We start from the raw sequence: 15,558 nt of genomic DNA, 5'->3' as shown, positions 1-15,558 counted from the left end.
CCCAATGAACAGTGTAATGATTGTGAAGCTAAGCTTCAGATATGTTTTCTTTTGAAATTAATATAAGAACTAGAAAAGTAGGTTACAGATTGATTTTATGAGGTCATATTTATGAAATACATAATGTATTTCACATTTCCTCACTTCAAAAGTATCTAACTCATGAGTCAAACTGAGCTGATAGATATTCCATAAACATCAAGCCTAATCTTACCTATGTGGAAGAACCAAAGTATATCATGGATTATGATGAGAAAACATAAAAATCATGCCATCCCTTACGTTAGAGTTCTTTGGAAGCATGGAATGGAACGAGATACTATATGGGGAGATGGATATAAAGATGCTTGCTTAAGGTATGGTTTTAAACTTTTAATACTACATTTTAAATTTTGATAATGAAATATTTATAAGCGTAAAATACTACAAAGACTGAAAGAATTAATTATTTGATTAAAAGGTTAATAATAAATAAATAAAATAAAAATATGTTTCATATTTAATTGAGATGCTTAAATTGAAATAATAAAAAATGACTAATTTTATTTAAGATAAATGGATAATTACATCTGCCAACCCCACCTAGTGGGACAAAGGTTTGATGTTGTTGTATAAATAATTACAAATTTCTACAAAAAGACATAATTTTGAAAGAAAATATTATGGCAAAAGATTTAATGTAAAAGAATTATTTTGTAATAAATAATTTTATAAACTATACAAGGAGCAGGATATAAATTTTTTTTTTAGGGAGCAGGATATAAAGATGCTTGCTTAAGGTATGATTTTAATACTACATTTTAAATTTGGATGATGAAATTTTTATAAGAATACAATACTGTAAGGACCAAAAGAATTAATTATTTGATTAAAAGATTAATATTAATGTTCATAATAAATAAACAATAACAACAACAATAATAGATAAATAAATTTATAAATACATTTCATATTTAATTGAGATGTTTAAATTGAAATGATAAAAACTGAATAATTTTATTCAGATAAATGAATAATTACTAATTTCTAAAAAAGGCATAATTTTGATAGAAAATATGACCCTAAAATATTTAATATAAAACATTTATTTTGTAATAAATAAAAGTATACAAAGCAATACATAAAAACAATAAAGTATATATATAAGATTTATACCTATGAAGTCCATAACTAAAACATGAAGCCTCAAAAGAAACGGAGATGGACACCTGATCCCGGCCGTCCTTAACCTGGAGATATGGATTGAATTTGAAAGTTCAAAGTCAAACTACACTTTGGACTTGAAATATAAAATATTTTGAACTCACTAATAGTATCATGATAACTCATCAACAATATCTCCAAAGAAGATGCAGTGAACACAAGCTATAATGCATCAGCACAATAGTCATATCAAACAGCCAGAGATCACAAATGCAAAGATTTATCAAGAGTAACTATATCCACCTCATGTTGCAGAAGTTAAATAACAAAATGTGAAGGAACTTCCCTTACCGCATAAGATTTCTCATTTCTTTTTCTGCCCAAGTTTTCACCATTTTCCTTGGGTTATGCTTACAATAGCCATGCCTGAAACGGTAATCGCCTTGCACATATCGATCTCGGTCCCTAGAGCGAATAGAAAACATGATTACAAGATAAAAGAAACAAAAAACATATCAGAATATGGTCGCATGCTACAACACAAACATGCAATACAATAAGATAATTCTAAGTGATTAGATGAAATAATTAGATTTTCGTTGCATAATCAAAACATACACGTTGATTAGTTATATATTACATTATGCATGCATTGTTTTTTCATTACGATACCCTCTGACTCGCATAATCCGAGCTTCAGGCTTATAAAAATGACAATTGGGCGACCATTATATGCTTTTCATAATTTTATGTAGTAATTATGCATATATTTTGCAGGTGCATGCTTGTACAGGTTCTTTTGATCAAACTGGTTCCTTTACAGTGGCATGAATATCTAGCCTCAACAGGTCTTCCTCAGGTCTCCCATGCTGTCTCAGAACATTAACTATTAAATTTCCTCAAAAAAGAGATGCCACTACCGCACTTTTAATGAAAGAAAAGTTTCACATCATCATCCTAATTACATTTACACAAATCCATCATACAAGACATCTACAATTACTTGTTTTTCCAGCTTTTTGCATCATCCAACAATTTTTTTTGCTAACTAATTGATTAATCTCCTTCAATATCCCATACAAACTTTATTCTTATCTCCAGTAACAGCAGCATGCATCCAATAGAGCATTATCTACTATTTATTAGATACTTTATGCCTTTGTTATTGCATACCAAACAATATAAACCTTGAACACCATTTCCTTGCATCTATCCTCAAATAAACCTGATGCTCATACTGAATCAATAATAAATAGGGGCTATGAGGTTTCCGCCGGACAAACTCAATAGGGGCTATGAGGTTTCTTATGCCACCAAATTGCTACGCATAAAAATGACAAATTATGAACACGACGTCCAGCGAAAATCCCTCAAATGTCATTTATTTGCGAAACAGACATCATTGTGTCTGAAATGTTGAAAAAGATTAGAAAGAGCACATACATTACTCAAGAAGTTGCATATATATGCATATATACATATAAAATAAAATTTAATAAAATTAGTTTATGCATGTATGAAGAAAACTTAAAACTTACCTAACACTCCCAAACCCTCTCGCACAATTCCTCTCTTCTCCCTCTCGTTTTCTCCCAAGCGCAATCCGGACATCAACATTCTCTCTCTCCCTTTAAGAAAAAAACATAGCTCCAAAGCATGTTCTATTCTTACTTTCGCATGCTCGAGCCTCCCTTCTTCCGTCTCAATCTTCTCTTCCTCTACCTAAGAAGCCACCTAGCTCCTTTGCCTCTTCCTTTGCTCCTAGCTTCCAAAAGCACAATAACCGACACCAATCACCTGCATCAAACCAAACCCCACCATTCGTCTCTCCCTTCACCTTCACACAAAAGCCACCAAACCACCCTCCTCGCAAGCTATTTTTCTCAGTCCTCGCCTGCTTCAACCAAACTTCAACTCACCCTCACTCTGTCTCGAGCAAATCACCATCCTATTCCCACCTCACTCACTCTCTCTCTCTCTTCCACTCTCTTCTTTTTCTCTATAAACAGAGACAACGAAATTTTTACCCCTCTATCTCTTCACTTTTTCTCTCTAAACAGATAGAAAGACCTTTTTTTCTAAAATAGAGAGAATTCTCTACATCACTACTCTCTCTATCCTCTTTCTCTCTTTAATCTCTCCATAAAATAAAATAAAAAAATAAAAAGAGGAATAAAAAAAGAAAGAAAAAGCCTAAATCTTTCGTGTTGTATTCGGCCTCTCAAACTTCATCTTGTCGCTATTGACTTCGTGCAAGTATAAAATAGAACCCGTAAAAGCTCCTTAAATCTCATTTACGATGTGTTTTGTACTTTGACAAGATGCATGTAAACTCGTGCAAGTTTGATGTAGGACTACAATGCTTAAAGTGATATGAAAAGAACTTGCACGATTTCTTGATAAAAACAATTATGATCAGGACTAATAGCAAATAAAAACGACCAAATAAAATATAAGAGTGGTCACTTCCGTTTAGCCCAAGTTGCACAATACGCGCTTGAATTATCAAACAACAAAGAAAATCAACAATATGCAAATGTAATAGCTTTCAACAAAAATCCCTAATCTAACAATAAGATTAGAAACAAATGAAGTGCACTCAATCCCTATGTTTACTAAGCTCGATAGAGTTTGGTGAACGATCTTCATGAATCTATCAAATCACAAGAGCAAGTTGGACAACGGAAATACGTGAAAAGGAAGATTGGCAAACCCCTTTCACGGTTGAGTTGTGATCCTCCACTGAACGATGCCGAGTTGTTCTTCAATAGCTTCGACAAGGATATCCAAAATGCGCTCTATGTATTCTTCTACGGTGTTGTCGGTGCGCAGGTTGACGTCGAAAAAGATTGAGTGAAGAATGCAAACAAGTCCTTGTTCATCTTAGGAGAGACCGTAATCAAGATCCGGATCAGCCATGCATGTCCTTTGAGGTTGAGATGTTGATGACGATCGTTGAGGCTTCCCTTGAAGACCCCTCTTGAGATGGAGGTAATCTAGAGAAATCAAGAAGTGTAAGGGAAAATAGGTGGCCAACCAAGGGTGAGAGCAAGGTTAAGGATTTTAGTTCAGATTTTGGGAAAGGAGATGGAGGGAATTTTAATTCAATACTTCCTAAGTATTCTCTTAATTGAGAATAATTAAAGGAAGAAAGAAAGGCAAGAGGGGGGCGGCGGCAAGGAGAGTGGGAGTGGAAGAGGATTAATTTAATTCCATAAGGAGATACTCCCTTTTGGAAAGAAATTAAATCAATGGGAGCATGGGGATTTCGGACAAGAGAGGTAGTGGGGAGTTTGGAATTATTTCCAAGAGAGGGTGGAAGGATTAGGAAATAAATCCCTAGGGATTTGATTATGGGGCTGGTGGCATCAAGGGCGGGCAAGGGAGGATTAATGAGGGAGATTTGGTATTGCTATTTTGGAACTTGGTGATTAGGAAAGTGTTAAAGGAATTCCAATTAATTTGAAATTCAAATTGAGTTCAATTTAGGAAACTTTCCTAAAATAGATTTAGTAATTTAGGAAAGATTTTAAATTTTAAATTGGATGAATTTGAATTCAAAATCTGCCCAAATTATATCAATCTAAAATAGGCAATGGAACTCAAAGGGGAAAAGGGATCGAGGGCCGGCGGCTTGCTTGGGTTTGGGTATGGGAGCCGGCGGTTAGGTGGGGGTATAGGTGGAGCTCGGCGGGTAAGGGGAAAGGGGCTTGGTGAAGGTGGAGGTTTTGGCGCAAGTGTGGTCGATTGGGGTGAAGAGAGCCGGTGGTGGTGGTGGGAGGATGAAGGGAAGAGGTAAATAATAAAACTATGAACCCGACTCGTCTAGGTTGGTGGGTAATGCGTAATTCTCACTCTCCTAGGGATCTCACTCCAATCTCTCAAGCTCTCATGAGAACTCGAACAAAGAGAATAAACTTTTTTAATCAAACATTCATTAACATCAAAAGAGAATGATGGGTCTATATATAGCCTCGTACAAAGACTCAAGAAAATAAAAGACGACAATGCCCACTGGGCTTACATACGACCTCCCTTAAGTAAGGGATAAAAACGGAAAAACTAATAAAGTAAATACAATATGATATAATAATAAAAATAAATATTACAACTCAGAAATACAATGACCTCATCGTGGTCGTAGATCGACGGCCACGTCTCTTATTCATATATATATACACACACACACACATTAATACTGAATCTTACATATCATCATCAGCTATATTTTTTTCAAAATTTTAAGTGCCAGAATGTGTCATGTTGTTTGTATCCATTCACATGATTCATACAATGCAAGCAAACTAAAGAACCCACATTGAGAGGTGGAACTACTTGGGTATAATTAATTAATGCTTATTATATAATTATAAAAACAATAAAAAAATAGAATGCAAGCAAACTAGAGCAATATATAAAAAAAAATGTTTATTCTCCAGCACAACCAAACTTTTAAGCAAATATTTATTACTAACATAAGATTGGGTGATTGAAGAAAATAAATCAAACTTACTTAAAAACAAGAACAGAAGTTTTGTACACTTTGATTGCCAATTCCTGGCCATCAGCTCTTGTTGCATGATACACATTCGCCTGTGCATAGAGGCATGCATGCAAAAACAACTACAAAGTCAATATTAAACAAGCGCATATATCTAAAGTTAGATTTATTTTTTCATTTGTCATAGTTATTTGTCTACACAATCTATTAGCATGAAAAAGAAACCTATTAAAGCTTGGGAAGCGAGAAGAGAAAGTACACCAAACTTTTACCTCTTTACCAGTAGAAATACAACCATTAATATTTTGAAAAACACCACGATTCAACATCTTGAACAACACCATTCTAGTTCTTGGGTCAATTGCCTGTAAACACATGATATATGGAAACATAAGCTAAGTACATGATAAGAATAAGCAAAACATGATGATGCTAATGCTATTAGACTTTTAAGACTTTAGAAGGAAGAGAATATGTTGCATGAAAAGAACTTACCAACAAAATAGGCCTGCATTGGAATTATGTAAATAGTGTAAAATTCATAACAATTTTACCTCGATCCACGAATAAATGAAACCATGAACATATAATTATAGGCAAACACTCACATACAAGCATGCAAAAGCAGAAAAGTGTACAAAAAAAAATGAAATATGAAGGCGTATGTGAATGCAAGTACTACAAGAAAAATTAAGACAGCTATACAGGAATTTTCCGAGACATATGCAAGTCAAGTTATTGTATTGTCGCAACCAAAAATATATATAAAAGGCCACTTAGTTTGCTACAAACTTTTTAGCATGCAAAATAACCATGTTTTGTTCGAAGTATGACTGTTTATCTACTTTATCTTGTAAAATATTAATTGAGACACTGGGCCTTAAGCATCATCAATTCAAACAGATAAAGTGCTTAAATCTTACACTAAAAATTATTTAAAAAAATGCCAGCACCTTAGAGCACCTCATACGGCCAGCCTTTGTTCAGGAATAAGATACCTCATGCGAGTGTTTACCTAATCTATGGCTACTTAGTATTGAGCTTCTTTTTTATGTTCTTTTTTCGACCTCTTGTTTGACATCTGATGTATCAACTTAAGCTAATTGTGTTAAGCTATACTAATTATGTTATATAAGCTTCAAAATTCTTATTTCATTGATTTTCTTTCTCAATAAACCTTATGAGCTATTTTTATATACTTTCTTATTCTTTCATCATATCACCCTACTCCACAATTCTTTTGATCTCATTTTTGTTTTTACTATTTATTACACATATTTTTTCCAAATTTTATATCATAAAATTTTGCATTGCTGCGCAATTCATTATATTTATTTAAATTGCACAAGTCATGAGTTAGGTTAATATTATATTATAACTCGAGCAAATGTTGTGCTTGTTTAATATCTATCGCTCTATTTACTATAGTTTTGTTTCTTAAACTTCTCAAGATCAAGCAGTTTTATTTCAAGAATTTGTGTGCAATGTTTTCCTGATAAGGATTTTTGTTATACTTTTTTAAGTGGTGAATTTTGAAAAGATAAATGCAACCAGCCTCTGTCCATTCACCACGTACAAATTTTGAGTCTAAACAACTTTATGCCACCTTTCACCTTAATAATTATACATCATATTTTATTCTTCAACTTATTTGTAACCGATGAGGTGATTGTAAAGAAGTTTTGGATATCATGTCTTAACTAGAATGAGCAGCTAAATGGAGTAATTCGAAAACGCCAAAAAGGTATCAATTAGTAAATTTTACAAAAATATAAAGATTTCTTAACCCCATGCTCATACATTAACAGTAAATTTTGATGATAATAATATACTATGTAATGTTTTATTAATGTGGATAAATAGGTAAAAGACAATTGAATTCAATTGAAACATATGAAGACTGATCCTTAGATTAGGAGATTTTTTTCTTACTCTTCCTATGTAAAAGAAACATAAACTAGAGATCAAAGAATGCTAGCAAGAAAAAGAAAATCAATAAAATATATCAGAAATATTAGTATTTTTAGTATATGATATTTTATTTTTCAAAAAATAATCAAAATGATTTTATAAAATTCTATATGACTTGTTAAAATTAGCTAAATAATTTTTGCAAAAATATTGTAATTAGTCATCCAAAACATCATCTTTTACTACTATTACTTTACTATAACACAAGCCACATAAATTTTACAACTAAAGGATGTAGGCTTCACTATATTACAATATTACATATTTTAATAAATCCTTTAGTTGAAATTTCCACGTAATATACTAAGTTTTACTATATTACATGCTAAATCTCTTCTTTTACTACTATTAATTTACTCAAATATGTAGACTTATGAGTCAAACCACGTAAAAAATTCTCTGATGGATTATTATGTGCTCTTTTAGTGCTAATACATAACTACAAATAATCTCCTTATAAAAAAAAACAGTTCTGAAAACCAAATTTTTAACCACCTTAAAATTTAAAATATCCCATTCAACTTCCTTTTGGGTAGTATGCAAACCATCAATTAGTATCAAAATCTCAGCTCTGTTGTTACCTTCACATTCAACCGTTAATTTTCTGGGAATTACAAGTGCATAATCATGTCACGCAAGCATACCATAGGTAAGATTGGTGAGGATCACTCCACTACACGTCCAATTTGTTTGATCAAATCCCTACTGATTTTTGCAAAAATTGTATGATGATCTATCTCTAGTCTTGTGATAAGAGAATTTGAAATATAATTTTAAAAGGATATAGACCTAAAAAGACTTGGTTAGAAAATAATAGAAATGATCTTTCTTTATTAAACTTAGATGAGAATTTGACTCTTAACATGACACAATGAAGAAAAAGGATTCATGTAGCCAATCCCACATGGTTGAATAAAGGCTTCTTCTTATTGGTGTTGTTGTAAAAACATCTATATTTATCAATAATGATGTAGAATCTACTAAACCTATAGAATGATGGCCTCCCATACAACTGCAGTCAGAACTTTCAAATGGAAAAGGGAATAATGCAAATAATGTGCATTGAAATACAGTAACTACGGAAAAATAAGTAATTTAAGAATAGGTAAGGAGACTTGAGATAAATTGGTGCACAAAACTAGAATAAATATTCTCATGCAGGAATATGAATTATTCAAGATAAAAACCGACGAAAGCCTCATCAAGATATTCAAAAGATTCACAATGATCATCAACAGTCAATATGTGTTAGGTAAGAAACATGCAGATAAATACATCTAACCAAATCCTATGTTCCACGCCTAAAGAGTCAGATCGGAAGGTAACCACAATATCGGAAGCTAGAGATTTAAATTTTGATCAACTAAACAGTTCATTGGCAGAACATGACCAAAAGATAAATTCTAAGAAAAGTGAAGAAAATGCCACAAAGAAATAAAAACGTGACATTCAAATGCAATGACTCAGATGAAAGTGATGCAACACTATCAGAAAGTAAAAATGATAAAATTGTTTTGCAAACTTGTCAACTAAGAAAAATGCTCATAAAGAACTGCCACAAATTAAAATGTAAGAAAAGTAATTAAAATCTAAAATTTTAAAAATTAAGTTTGATTTTGCATGTGATAAAAGGAGCTTAAAACAAGCTATAATTGCAAGAAGCTGAGTCACTTTCAATATGAATATCCCTTCAATAAAACAAGAGAAAAAAAAAAAAAGGGGGCACGTCAATAAGAAAGAAAAGAAAGCATTAAGAGTCACTTGATTACTAGATACAAGCACAAATACATGTAACATTTACTGCTCAAGCCCATAAATAATTTGGAAAACTAAACTCACTAAGTATTATTCTTGCCATATCTATAGAAGGGTTCCATTTTTCTTTTGTATTACATCATTTCGTTGCAGCATGCTAGTTTTTGAAAACCTATGATGAACAACTAAATCATCACAAAATGACTCTAAATTTATCATTCAGAAACTCTCCACAATGATCACTTCTAAAAAAAGTGATCAATAACCATTTATTTCTTTGCATCTATTTTACAATTTTTTCAAATTTTAATATTAAATCATTTTTCTTGATTAATAACATGGCCCAAGTGAATCTAAAATAACAACAATCATATATCCAAATTTTCTATTTCCTAAGCTAGTAGGGGTACAAATAAGCCCATGTGTAATAACTATAATAATAAAGTAGTCAAAAAATGATTCTTGGTTTTCCGTGATCTATGAGTTTGCTTACCTGGTTGGCATGCATCATATAAATGGTCATAAGAAAATTCTAATTTTGGTAAACCATTGAATAAATCTTTTCTAGCTTTTTTTGTGATCATATCCATGTTAGCATGGCCTAGCCTTCAATGTCACAAGAATCATCATGACGAACTTTCAAATATTTAAATTGACTTGCAAATAAATAATCAATGTCGAGAAAGCAAATATAGTTGTTTATGCCATGTTAAAATAACTTCATCATTAAATTGAATCAAACAATTTGAAAATGAAAATTGGACGCCATACCCTCTATCAGCAAAGCTGACTAAAGCTAATGAGATTATTTTTTTAATTCACATCAACCAACATAAACTCTATGGCAGTGAATATTTACCGGTATACCGACTCTAATAATTTCCCTCTTTATACTGTCACATAAGAATACAGATCCACCATTTTGAGGATCAATCTAAACGAATTTTGTATGATCATCTGTCATATGCCTCAAGCATCTAATGTCCAAAAAGCACATGCCTTGTTGATCCGATGGTGAAGGCAAAATTGCACGGGACATGGACACATTAGTTTTGAAACCCAAATGGCATTATGTCCATGCATGAAATGGGGGAGAATGATCTGTGAAGGAGTTGATCTTAATATATATGCATATGTGAATTTAAGAATCCAAATAAACTAAAATGATCTATTAATGTTCTTGCCTCTACATTTCCTAGAGATGTGACCTAAACTATCACATATAGTGCATCTAACTCATGTGTGTCCAAATATGTGATGTAAAATTAAATGTCATTTGTTCCTTAAAATATATGGTGTACGATGCACAATAGTTGCGCTGGACCTTTTATGAATTGCAGCATGTAAGTAATCAATTTTGGCCTAAATAATTAACTTTTCCTGAAATATTCTATCATACAATAATACTTTGTTTGATAATAAAATCATTTTATTTTCTACTAGAACTCAACTCATTTTGAATCTCTATATAACGTAAATCAACATTGCTATACTCCTTTTTTAATTTACAATGTTTCTTTTTAGGTTTAATGAATACTTCATTTATATCAAATAGAGTGTCATGCAAATAATCATATGATGAAACATCATTTGTTACCTCCTTGATATGGAGTCATTGATGACCGTCAAATAGATAGCCTCATTTTGATCTTATGCGTTCGCACTCATCTCTTCTACCCAAATGACTTTCAATGCTCTGATTGTTTTATAAAGAGAACAAATTAAAAATAACTCAACTGCTTGCATTTGTAGCATGTTTGAATTTCCATTTTGTCACATGCAAAATCAAATTTTTTTACATTTTTCAAAATGTTTCAACTATCTTTCTTACCTTTGAACTTGTTGTAGTTCTTTCTAAGCATTCTTTCAAGTAGATGCGTCTACAAGGCGATTTCATCATTTTCACTTTCTATAGGGTTTCACTCCATCCAAGTTATTGCATTTGGTGCCAAGTTTTTGCTTATATGCTTTATGGCATCCTCCTTATCTTCCTTGGAGTTTATCTTCTTCTCATATGCTACCAATGAACAATGCAGTAGATCAATTTAGTACGAATTTAAATCTCTAGCTTTTGATATTATAGAGTAAGGAGGGTCAGATCTTGTTTACCTATTCTTGAACCGTAAATTCCTTAATGCAAGTAGGTCATTGATGATCTTTATGAGTCTATCAAGCATCTAGGTAGTACTTCCATTGATATTTATCCTGACCAATTTATATTCGTGATAGAGAATAGTTATCCTAATTTCATGTACCTCATTTGTTCTTTCATAAGTAATCACCAATTTATCCCAAATCTCTTTACATTTTTTCAAGCTATATACTTTCATGTAGTCCATATTTTACTTGTATAATATAATGCATTAACCCGTTATGATTTAAAAAACCTAACTCAAAGTATACAAGAGACCACTTTTTTATAGTTTAAAAAATTTTACTTTGATAATGACAAACACATAGCAGGATAAAGGCTTGTTGTTGTTATAATGACAAACACAAGTATTTTATATCCTTTTCAAAATTATGTTTCAAATTTCCATACCACAAGAATAGAGATGCATCATTATAATATTTCTTCAAAAATCAAATGTGATTTAATCAGCCAATGGACATAAGTAAAGTGATATTCATCAATATTGCCCATACTTATGATGCACTGATACTTCTACTCAAAGAGATATATAGTGTCTGACATGTATCAGACACGATACGGATTTGATGCGCCTCCGACACGTATCGGACATGCTGAAGATATGTTAGATTAAAAAAATTTAAAAATAAATTGGACACACGTGTCTGACACCTGTCTTAAAAATTTTACAAATTTTTTTTTATATAATTTCTTGTAATTCAATTTTTTTTTAATCAAAAAATATTTTTTTTCATTTCCTCTCCACAGGCATCGGGCTTGACTAAGTATTTTCCTATTTCGGTTGGATTACATCAAGGATCAGCCTTAAGACCATATCTTTTTGCTTTAGTCAAAGATGTTCTCACTAGACATTTGTAAGAGGATGTACCTTGGTGTATATTTTTTGCTGATGATATTCTTTTTGTTGAAGGTAAACTTGAATTATGGAGGTCAACCTTAGAGTCTAAAGGTTTTTGCTTGAGCAGATCTAAAACTGAATATATGGAGTGTAATTTTAGTAGTGGTTTGGTCACATAAAATGGAGGCCTTCCGATGACCGGGTTAGGAAAGTTGAGGTATTAGATTTGCCTTATGTTAAAAAAGATAGAGGTGGATCTAAAAAGACTTTGTTAGAAAATATTAGAAATGATCTTTTTTTATTAGATTTAGATGAGAATTTGACTTTTAACATGACACAATGGAGAAAAAGGATTCATGTATCCGACCCCACATAATGGGACAAAGGCTAGATGTTGTTGTTGTTGTTGTCCTCTCCATAGGCCCAAATCAACTACCCACACTTAATATCTCATTCCCCGAACATTCCTATTTTCGCTTCTTTCTAGAGGATCGTGGCTAGGATTTCACAAAAATAACTGATGTCATCATAACATCGATGTGGTCATCATATTCATGTTTCAAAACAATGCAAAAATCAAAGTTTGTCACCAACAATTTCTACAGGCATAATCATGCCATACGTCGTCTAGACATCTCATCTATATTCAACGTTGTCTCAACATCAATGGCCAACGATGTCTAGACATCAACGCCCCATGCCCATTGCACAACATCGATGCTCGACTCTTGCCATCATTGTCATCTCCTCTCACTGATGCCTGACATGCGACATCGACATCCCACTCTCAACATCCAAATATTATTTATTTTAAGCGCAAATAATAGTAAAAATATTTATTATTTTTTAATTATTTTTAATATTCTACTTATTAAATTTTTACACATTATTTTTAATATACAAAAATTATAATACGGTGTCCAACCCGTGTCTGTCTTATATTTTTAATAATTGAAGTGTCCCATTGAAAGTTCGTTAGGGATGTTATGCTATATGAACTAGTCCCAAAGCTAACCAATAGTGGGGGTGAATTGGCATTTTAAAAATCTTTAAACAACAAGAACAATTCTCACAAACCAAAGTCACCACAGAAAAAACAAGTGCGAAAAATTAAAGTGCAGAAGTAGTAAAAAGAACACAATGATTTATAGTGGTTCGGTCAACTTGACCTGCGTCCACTCCCCGGAGGCGCCCTCCGAGTGTTGTACTACCAACGTGTCTCTCCTTTAGCCCCCACAGCTAGGCGGAGAAGCCCTTACAAAGACACCTCCTTTTTGCCACCCCCGGTAAGGCAGAGAACCCCACTCCTTTTGCTTCCTCCTGAAGCAGGCAGAGAACCACGATCACTTGCTGAAACTTACCTCTCCCAACCCTTCCAAGGACAAGAGACTCTAGGAAAGATAAAGTGGAACAATGCTTGGAGCAACCCTTGTGAACCCCCTCACAAGCTCCCCCTCACTCTCCCTCTCTCTCTCTCCTTTAGGTTTTCTCAGGTCAAGACAGCAGCCAAGGATGTTCAAAAATGTTGAACAAGAGCTCTTAAATAAAAGAGCTTCAGAGGAGTTCATTAATTGCAAGTTGTCGACTTTATCGTCCATGACGATAATCATATCGTCCTGTACGATTAGTTCAAATCACAGATAACTGGCCAGCACATCGCCCAAAAGATGATCTGGACGATTGAAAATTGGCTTGATCGTCCAGGATAATCTCACGATCGTCCCGGCCGATCAGTTCAAATCAGAGGAAAATCGTCCAGAGCATCGCCCTGAATTCAAGTTGTCCGATCTAGATCGGCCAGAACATTGCCCTGAATTTGTGCTGGCCGATATTTATCGTCCAGGATCAACTGAGGGTTTTTGAATAGATCGTCCTGGCCGATCCTGAGATCATCCTGGCCGATCCTGAGATCGTCTAGGACGATGTGATCGTATCAATCATCCTTAATTACTTCCTTGATTCCTGGATCAATTTAGGCATAATTGTGTGATATTGGCCCGGCCGATCGTATGATCGTCCTGGCCTATTGCCAGAAATACATAATACCTAAATTGATCATGGCGACAGTTTCTTTCTGTATTGAGCATATCGTCCAGGCCGATCAATTAATTACGGCTGCCTTAACTAAGAAATCCTGATCATAACTTCTGTTTTGAGCTCGATCGTCCAGGACGATATAAATATCGTTCGGAACGATGTGAGTAAAAACAGAAATTCTAAAACTCTCAAGTGCGTGTGTGTAGGGTTACTTAACATCAGTCACTTCAAACATTTACAATTGACTCAAGAAAGAAAAAAAGAAAATTATAGACTGACTCAACTCTAATCTACCCAATCTTGAGCTGATTCCGATTTCCGTCCGATCTTTCGGTCCTGAAAAGTCAATAGAGAAAAAGGCAGTCGTTGTGAAACAAAATTTGTTTGCTATCATCAAAATCATAATCCAAAAACAGGCTTGTAACAATCTCCCCCTTTTTTATGATGGCAAATATATCGATAATCAATTCTAAAAAAAACAAGCTTTTGAACAGAACAAGTACAAACATTCTTCAAGAACAAGTACAAACATTTTTCAAAAACAAGTACAAACATACTACTCCCCCTTTTGACATCTCAAAAAGGAGGAGGAAACTAAAAACAAAAACTAAAGCAACTAAAAACAAAAACTAAAGCAACTAAAAACACAATACAGAAAAAGAAAGCAATCTACATAAAACAAAAACTGAAACTACAGAAACGCGGGATCCTGAACATCAGACGGAGGTGGTGGTGGTGGTGGCTGCTAAAAGTAGCTAGCTAGTGTAGTAAACTGAGCATTAAACCAGGCTATGTCCTGGTCGTGCTACTGCTGCTGGTGAGTAATGTAGCTGTCAAAACAGGCTAAGTCCTCCGCGCGATGCTGCTCGTAGCGAGCAAAGTCCTCAGAATGTTGCTGCTCCTGTACAGCAACGTAAGTGTCGAATCGGGTCTCCCATCGATCAAATCTCTCCACTAACTGATCAAACTGCGAGTGCTGGCGGAGAGGAGTAGGTTCATGAACGGGAGCGGGAGCCTCCTCCTCCTCAGCCCCCTGAGGTTCCCCATCCCCTGGGTGGAGACGAGTACTGTGAAGGATATGAAAAAAATTGTTTGAGTAGAAGAGAGTTGGGAGATTGGGAGGAGCAGGATATTGAAGTTGATATTTGGTTTCAAGAACAT

At 33.6% G+C, this 15,558-nt stretch overlaps 1 protein-coding gene across 2 annotated transcripts in view; it reads right to left on the bottom strand.

Moving 5' to 3' along the window:
- Positions 1 to 15,558, bottom strand: part of LOC110104702 (serine/threonine-protein kinase RIO1) — a 42,570-nt gene that overhangs the window by 10,729 nt on the left and 16,283 nt on the right. For both annotated transcript variants that reach the window (XM_020833928.2, XM_020833927.2), the window contains exons 4-7: positions 5,917 to 6,009; positions 5,657 to 5,736; positions 1,495 to 1,608; positions 1,156 to 1,229 (exon numbers count right to left, since the gene is read on the bottom strand). In XM_020833928.2, coding sequence (XP_020689587.1) covers positions 1,156 to 1,229; positions 1,495 to 1,608; positions 5,657 to 5,736; positions 5,917 to 6,009 — 361 coding nt within the window. The remainder of the gene's footprint in view (positions 1 to 1,155; positions 1,230 to 1,494; positions 1,609 to 5,656; positions 5,737 to 5,916; positions 6,010 to 15,558) is intronic.

The sequence above is a fragment of the Dendrobium catenatum genome, unplaced genomic scaffold, assembly GCF_001605985.2.
Source record: "Dendrobium catenatum unplaced genomic scaffold, ASM160598v2 fragScaff_scaffold_621, whole genome shotgun sequence".
Taxonomy (NCBI): Eukaryota; Viridiplantae; Streptophyta; class Magnoliopsida; order Asparagales; family Orchidaceae; genus Dendrobium; species Dendrobium catenatum.
Note: the sequence above shows the minus strand (reverse complement) of the source record. Positions and strands in the feature narration are given on the sequence as shown.